This window comes from Eucyclogobius newberryi, unplaced genomic scaffold (genome assembly GCF_026437365.1).
Source record: "Eucyclogobius newberryi isolate DKJ021-1_F unplaced genomic scaffold, fEucNew1.0.hap1 SCAF_18, whole genome shotgun sequence".
Lineage (NCBI taxonomy): Eukaryota > Metazoa > Chordata > Actinopteri > Gobiiformes > Gobiidae > Eucyclogobius > Eucyclogobius newberryi.
Genome location: NW_027315812.1, coordinates 25,002,521 through 25,010,225, shown reverse-complemented (window position 1 = coordinate 25,010,225; position 7,705 = coordinate 25,002,521). Strand labels below are relative to the sequence as shown.

The 7,705-nt window shown below is 41.6% G+C and overlaps 1 protein-coding gene across 1 annotated transcript; it reads right to left on the bottom strand.

The window, feature by feature from the left end:
* Positions 1 to 483: 483 nt before the first annotated feature.
* On the bottom strand, positions 484 to 3,138 carry LOC140364795 (cytochrome P450 2F5-like). Its single transcript, XM_072451157.1, is given in 3 exon segments — positions 484 to 572; positions 1,614 to 2,879; positions 2,882 to 3,138. Coding segments are annotated over 2 exon segments (1,431 nt in total). The 5' UTR covers positions 3,111 to 3,138; the 3' UTR covers positions 484 to 572; positions 1,614 to 1,677.
* Between the last annotated feature and the right edge of the window lie 4,567 nt (positions 3,139 to 7,705).

The following is a 7,705-nucleotide window of genomic DNA, read 5'->3' as shown; positions in this document are numbered from 1 at the left end:
GGCAGCAGAAGTACAACCTCAATGAACATCATGGAACTTCCGGGTACTGCTTTTCTGATGCAAAATGTCCCACATATCCTCTTTAAGTTTGATCAAATCTGCTATCACATTTTCAGACAGCTTTGGCCGTCACCAAATCAACCCTTATAAGGTTGACATTGGTCTTCATGTTGTCTGCACTGAAATGAAGTAATGAATCATGCTGTTTTTCTAGCTGTTGCTTTTTTAGCAAAAATATGCATTTAGAGCAAAGGAGGTTGTATTTCGATATATTCTGACACCCCGCATTATTAAGTAAGTATAAAGGAGCCAATTACTTTTCAAAGCAAGTTAGAAACATCAAGAAAATTGAAAACACTTCCTGAGCTGGTAATTTAATAGAATAAGGATAATACAGTTTTAATAGTGATAATACAATCTTAAAAGTGATAATACATTTTTTAGATTATAAGAACAATTTTAAAAAGAAAGAGAGTAAGAAAATAAATGTAAACCCTTTTATAGACATTTATAAATCATTATAGACTTAGAATAATGGAATTCTAGCACAAACCCTTTCTGATCCCATTTACCTCATTAATCCACCCAAAACCCTCCCCTCAGCCACATCGAAGCCTGCATCTCTACAATAAAATCATGGCTCACTCTCAACTTCCTCAAACTGAACAGTGACAAAACAGAGCTCCTCCTCATTGGCACCAAATCCACTCTCAATAAAACTGGTCCCTTTTCACTCAGCATCGACACCTCGACCATCACCCCCTCTACCCTGGTACGCAATCTCGGTGTCATCATGGACCCCACCCTCTCCTTCACTCCCCATGTCAGCCACATTGTCAAGACCTCATACTTCCACCTCCGCCGCATCGCCAAAATCCGACACTGCCTCATCCTCCCCGCTGCTGAATCCCTCATCCATGCCTTCATCTCCTCCCGCCTCGACTACTGCAACTCCCTCCTCACTGGCATCTCCTCCCATTCCCTCCATAGACTCCAAATGGTCCAAAACTCCGCTGCCCGCCTCCTCACCCACACCCGGTCCCGTGATCACATCACTCCCGTTCTCCGCTCTCTCCATTGGCTCCCCATCAAGCAGCGCATAAACTTTAAAATACTCCTCCTCACCTTCAAAGCTCTTCACCACCTTGCCCCCCCCTACCTGTCTGACCTCCTCATCCCCCACCGCCCCACCCGAGCTCTCCGATCCTCCTCCTCTCTCACCCTGACTGCACCAACATCCCGACTCAAAACTTTTGGCGACAGAGCATTCTCCCGAACAGCACCCCGACTCTGGAACTCCCTCCCCCAACCTGTCCGCCACTCTCCCTCACTCACAACATTCAAATCCCGCCTCAAAACATACCTCTTCACCCAAGCCTATGACCTCCCCTACCCCTAGCCTCCTCTACCCCATTGCCTACTCTTTTACCCCCTGTTACATCCCCATCTTTTTCTCTCTACTTCTTCTGTCTTGTTCATTTTATCTGTATATTAATGTGTATTGTACGTGTTGTCCCCCCTGTCTGTAAATACCCCCCCTTTTTTATTATGTTCAGGGTCTTTGGGTCACTGAAAAGCGCTATATAAATAAAAGTTATTATTATTATTATTACCTACACTGGAATGTGGTTCTACGATAGAACATGCTCATCGTCTTGTGGCAATTATTTCATATGTTCAGGGCACATTGCCGAAGCCGCTGGTCTCAGGCATCAGGTTGATACTGTCAGGACCCCCGCTGCACGAGAAGTTGAAGTTTTGCAACAGCGTAACGATAAAGAGGAAGAGCTCCATACGGGCCAGCGACTCTCCGACACACGATCTCTTCCCTGCAGAAAACGGCATGAATGCTGGATTTTTCTTAAAGTTATCGTTGTGATCCAGAAAGTGCTGAGGGTTAAAGGTTAACGGCGTGTTCCACAGGGTTTCCGCTTTCAGCACAGAGTGTAGAATGGGGAATATGAAAGTGTTCTTTGGTATCGTGTATCCCCTAAAAGAGATGTTTTTGAGTGCGTAGTGCGGGATGCTCAAGGGCACAAGGTCGAGGAAACGCTGCACCTCATGGATAACCGCATCAGTGAAGGGGAGGGACTTCCTGTCTTCCATGCCGGGGGAACGTTCTTGTCCGATCACAGCGTCGATCTCCCCTTGCATTCTCTTCTGGACATCGGGATATTTGATGAAGACACTCAGGGCGTATCTGATGGTGGAGCTGCTCGTTTCCGTTCCGGCGGCGAACAGGTTGAGCACGGTCGACCACAGGTTCTCAAAGTGGAACTCGCTGTCGGCGTCGTCTTTCTCCTGGTTCATGCGGAGGAGAAAGCAGTCGATGAAGTCTCGCGGCATGTTGGCGTCCAGCGTTTTCATGTGCTCTTCGATCTTGAGCTTGACGAAGGCTCTCACGTCATCGATTTTGGCAAAAACGGTGTGATGGCGACCAGGGAGATGATCCATCAGCTTGGGAAAGATATTGTACAACTGCCCGAGAAGAGTGCCGTTGAATCTTATAAAGCCATTAAAGGTCTTCAGTAGTTCGAGGAATTGTTTATCTTCATAGGCAAAGCGTTCTCCAAAAACCAGACAGCAGATCACGTTGGATACAGTTTGACTCAATATAAACGTAGGGTCAAAGGGCCGACCGTCGAACGTGTCCATGCGCGCTCTCATGTGCTTGCTCTCCTCCAGGATCCACGCCTCCATGACCTTGCGTCCCATGCCGAAGTCTCTGAGCGTGTGGAGAGTGAAACGTCTGAGCTTTCTCCAGCGCTCGCCGTTGCTGATTCCCAAACCGTAGCCCCTGGTGGCTCTGTTGATAAACTGTAAGGGGGCTCTTCCAGTGAAGTCTTCTCCTTGGTCCACCAGAGCTTCCTTCACTTCACATAGCCCACCAGAACAACACAGCGCTGCCTGCCCAGGTACAGAGTCATCACGGACCCGTATGTTTTACTGAACTGCAGAATCGATTTATAAGGAGCGGTTTTGTCCATACTCAGCAGGTTTCCAACGATAGGAATTGCCAAAGGTCCTGGAGGTAACTTGCTTTTCCCGTTAAGTATCCATAACAAGACTAGCACGAGCGCCCCTAAGAACACTGTTGCGTACAGATCCATGGCTTGTCGCTTATGCAAAAATCTAGTTTCGCAACTTTGGAATAAAAGCCAGGGCCGGACCATGGAACTGTTTACCCCTAAAATACTTCCAGAAGCCTACCTCTGAAACCTGCAGAACAAAATGTATGATAACTATAAGCAGTAGCCAAATGGTACAGTTGTAATCCTTTGTTCAGTAAGTAAAAAACAAATACGCTTGCTTACTTGCACAAAAACAAACGCACCCCTCCTGTTTTCCAAATGATTTGACCCACATCCCAATGCTTTCTCTTAAACCTGTTTGAACCCGTCTCTCTCTCTCTTGCTCTCTCTCTCACTATCTCTCTCTGTCTCTCTCCTTCTCTGCTGCCATGCGAGGCCACACTATGTAGTCGTTACCACACTAAACTTTGAACTGCATGCAGAAAATTCTTAGGCTAAGAAAGTTTTTTATTGTAATTTTGTAATTCCTCTGCATTCTGAGGCGGAAAAGAAGCAGCATGAATAACTTCACTACAAACAAAAGCCTGTGTTTAGCGTCTTTGTTCTGTTCCTGATGCACAGGGGCTCAGTTGGCAGAGTGGTCGGTGTAAACATTCTTGGTTGATCCACTGACCCAAAGGTTTGCGGTGCGATCTCAGCTTCCTCTGGTGAATATTGCCGTTGTGTCCTTTGCAAGACAGATGACCGGCCACGCCCCCAGTATCTGTCTAAACTGGTGTGTGAATGAGTGAGTGAGTGAGTGAGTGAGTGGTTCCTTGATGTAAAGCAATTGAAGTGAGGGAAGTGAACTAATTTGATTTTTGCATATAAATAGTGTGTGGTGTGTTATTTTTTTGTTTATGCACTGTGGTCAGAACCATGAACCATGTGGGCTAACAGATGGTTTTAAGGAGCAAGAAAATCTATGGCAGTATTTTAACCCAGTGTCAGCCCAAATCCAGCCCTCTCCTTCATGTTTTGTTAGCCGAGGACAAAATTACGACCTAAAAGGCAAAGTGCACAAAGCTGTTATGTGAAAGAAACCCACCCATCGGCATCAACGCATATGTTCTTTGGAGCCTGACAGATGTAGCCGCTCTTAACTTATTCTGTTTTAAAAGAGATGTAGGGTTAGAACCGCTTTATGTGGAGTTTAACGTGAGAAGGAACTATTAATATAAAAGGAACTACTTGTCTCCAGAAAAAAAGGCCGAAAACCAAGTGAATACATATAAAAACAATAGAGTAACACTTTGTCCTCACATTCTTCTTCTGATCAAATGTAAACAGTTGATGGTTCAGCTAAAGTTTCACTGGTTTGATGATGTAAAAGAAAATAACACAAATGTGGAAAATATCATAACAATATTGTAAGCCAATTGCAGCCAATAAAGTCATAAAAAATTGGTGCATTAGTTTCAAGCATTTCCGAGTCAGTGGTGGTGTCACTTTTGGCTTCACACGTGAAGACACTGCCTTTTAGGTCAAAATGAGGGTCAAAATAGATCTACTTTTATTCTGTGGCTTATGGTCCTCTGTGTTTTTAATTTATGGTATTTATTCTTTTTATGGTTTCGCATTGATTGATTTTACTGTATTTAGGAGCAGTAAGAATAAATGGATGTACTGTTGTTATTGTTTTCTTTAATTAACGTGAGATTGACAGGTGGATCGGTGCAGTGGCTGCAGTCATGCGGCCGCTGCATCGGACTGTTGTGGTGAAGAAGGAGCTGAGTCGAAAGGCAAAGTGATGTGGTTTAAGTGACGTTCCCATGGGGTGGTGTGTGACAAGAAGAAGTCGCGGACACTGTTCTGTACTTTTCGAAGATGTTTAATACAGATAACAGCATCAGATAACAGGACAGCAGAAAACAGCGCCCTGGGTCCGCTGGTGATCAGGAAGACGAACCTCGTCTCTGGGCGTATCTCGCCTTTATATACTGAAGACGCACAAAGACCGATAAACAATATCTGACAGGTATGACCCTATCCATGTACCAACGGATTAGCCAATGAGAGAACAAGATGTAAAGGTATCCTTATTTGGGTAGCACCAGGGGAAAGTTACAGAAATGAGATCATGCGCTTACACAGATGTACACAAGGCATCTCAAGGCCTCGCAGCCAATGGAGACATCTCCCATTCGGTAGTTAATCAGATGTGGGCCCCTTACATTCCGTGGAATAGACATTTTGGTAGAAACACACATATTCCTAAAAGCCAGTCTCAGAATGAGGCCTAACTTTGCATGGACCTAGTTTTAATACACTTCATATTCCTCCCTTCTGAGTGATTAAGCTCAGATAAATTAATTAATTAGACACGATCAGCGACAACGAGAGCAAAAACCTGCTTGTCGATGCTTACTTTTGTTTAGCCGGAAAAATTCTCTCGCGGCACCAACCGTCAGTTGTTCTGACCGATCTTGGCTACCACTCCTTCTGGCTGTCCTTGATCGTGTTATCTAACGATCTAAACAGCCTCACTTCTTTGATTATCATTAAATTTAAGAGTAAATTTGTCTTCGATCTTAAGTTATTATCCAATTGAATCAATCCTTAATCGCTACTGTGTGAGGATATTCGTGTCGCCGCACAACCTAAACATCAGCACTGGATTATCAACAACACCTCAACACATCAACACAGGAGTATAATTTATTTCATCAACCCTTTACTTATTTAACCAAATCTTTTAATTAACCCTTTTATCATTCTATTATAACTCTTTTCACCACTCCTCTCAGCGATGATTATGTTGTCTTCAAAGGTGTTGGTATGTTGTGACGTTTGGCTCCAGCGTTCTCCTCTGATATTCTCAATGTCCACTCCAGTTATTGTCCTTGTCCATGTCCATTGTCCTTTTAACAGCATTTCAGCATCGTCCTGGGAACAAAAATAACTGAACAGTATCTTGTAGCTTGCGATCTTTTCATGTAAAAACATCCTCTAAAAAGTATTTTTTTATTTTTTATGTGAACAGAATATAGATATATATATATAAGTGTGATAATATAATGGTTAACCAAATTTAATAAGTAAAACAATCCATGGAATGTATACAACAAAAACAATAGAAAATAAATGTAAAAATGTATGTAATGTAATGTAATGTACTGTAATGTACTCCTCCCTTAAACCAGAACACTCCTTCTATGTGAGTGATAGGCTAACCATCATTCATGATCATGTGCATGCATCCCCTTTAAGGAACCATCACCATGAATGATAACTCCTGTTGAGTTAATCTAATTTACTATTAACTAATTCTAAACCCCATTTCCATTTTAGCTGTTGATGTAATAGTCAATGTTCTTGCTGTTTTAACAGACAACTTCATCTTTGCTGTTGTCCTAGTTAATGTTGATGTCAACGTTGACTCAGTCATCTTGTACTTAATCATTAATGTAATCATTAATGCAAATATTTCTAAACAGCACCAATCTATAATTTTGTCTTCCCCTATAATTTTCTTATGCAAAACGCCGTTCCTAATTTCTTCTAATCTAAATATTTCTCCCATTATTATAAAGAATATATCTTCTCTGATTATTTCCTCTTCAGTATTTTCCCTTAATTCAAGATTTCCCCTTTTTAGTCACTACTAAATTTAGCTTCCTATTTGGTTTTGAACCCAGTTATCAAATCAACTTCGTCAGTGGAAGTTGCTTGAACCCTTAGTTTAGAGATTTATTTCTGTTCCAATTGTCACCACTGTTTTCCCCCATTTCAGACCGATTTGTCTGCAATGTCTGTAGATAATTCCTCATCAAATGTTCCATCATATCTTAACATCTGTTTGCATCTCGTTCTCTAATAGCTTTAAACTATGGTTCTTACCACTAGTGCAAACGCTGCGTTAACATATGTGCACCCGTCACCACTCATGTGGTTTCATTTGAAATTGTAAACTCATTGAATGTTGTCAGTGTCAGTGGAAGCTCTTCTCCCAGTTTAAACCTCTATTTTGCTAGATTATTTTCCAAAAGTCCATTTCTAATTGGTTTCCTACATTAATCTAGTCTTTAATCTAGTTTAATCCCCTTAAATCCTATTGAACCCCAATTTGATCTAATTTTATTAAATTTCATTTATTCAGTTTTTTATTATTCACAAATTCTGTCTTTCACCAGAAAGATTCTGTTTGACAGGCTCCACCTCCTTATGATTGTCTACACAAAACTTCACTACACAACAGATTATGCATCTCTTCTGTTCAAGTTTTGAAAGTAGTTCAAAGTAAATATTGTCTCTGGTTGGTGTCTAATTGTCTCTTAACCTCCTCCCTTGCACCATGCGCTAAGCCATGTGCTTCAAGAATAATTAGAACCAACAGTCTAAAAATCAAATATTTAACATCTTTAAATCAAAATCATCTTTAATGTAATATTTTCTTTCAAATTCACAGCATGTGTGACTTAAAGAACTTCTCACTGCATTTTCACCGGTCACAAGGTTTGCAGCTTTTTCGGCTGTTCTGTTTACTTTGTGAGACTTTTAGCACTTAATTTACGTAGTACATTTAGCTATTGCTATTTATTTATTTATTATTATTATATAATCCAATTCTTCTTGCAGTATGGTAACTTCTTTTGAGACTTTGTCTCCCTCTTTCCAATAGTTTCTGTAACACT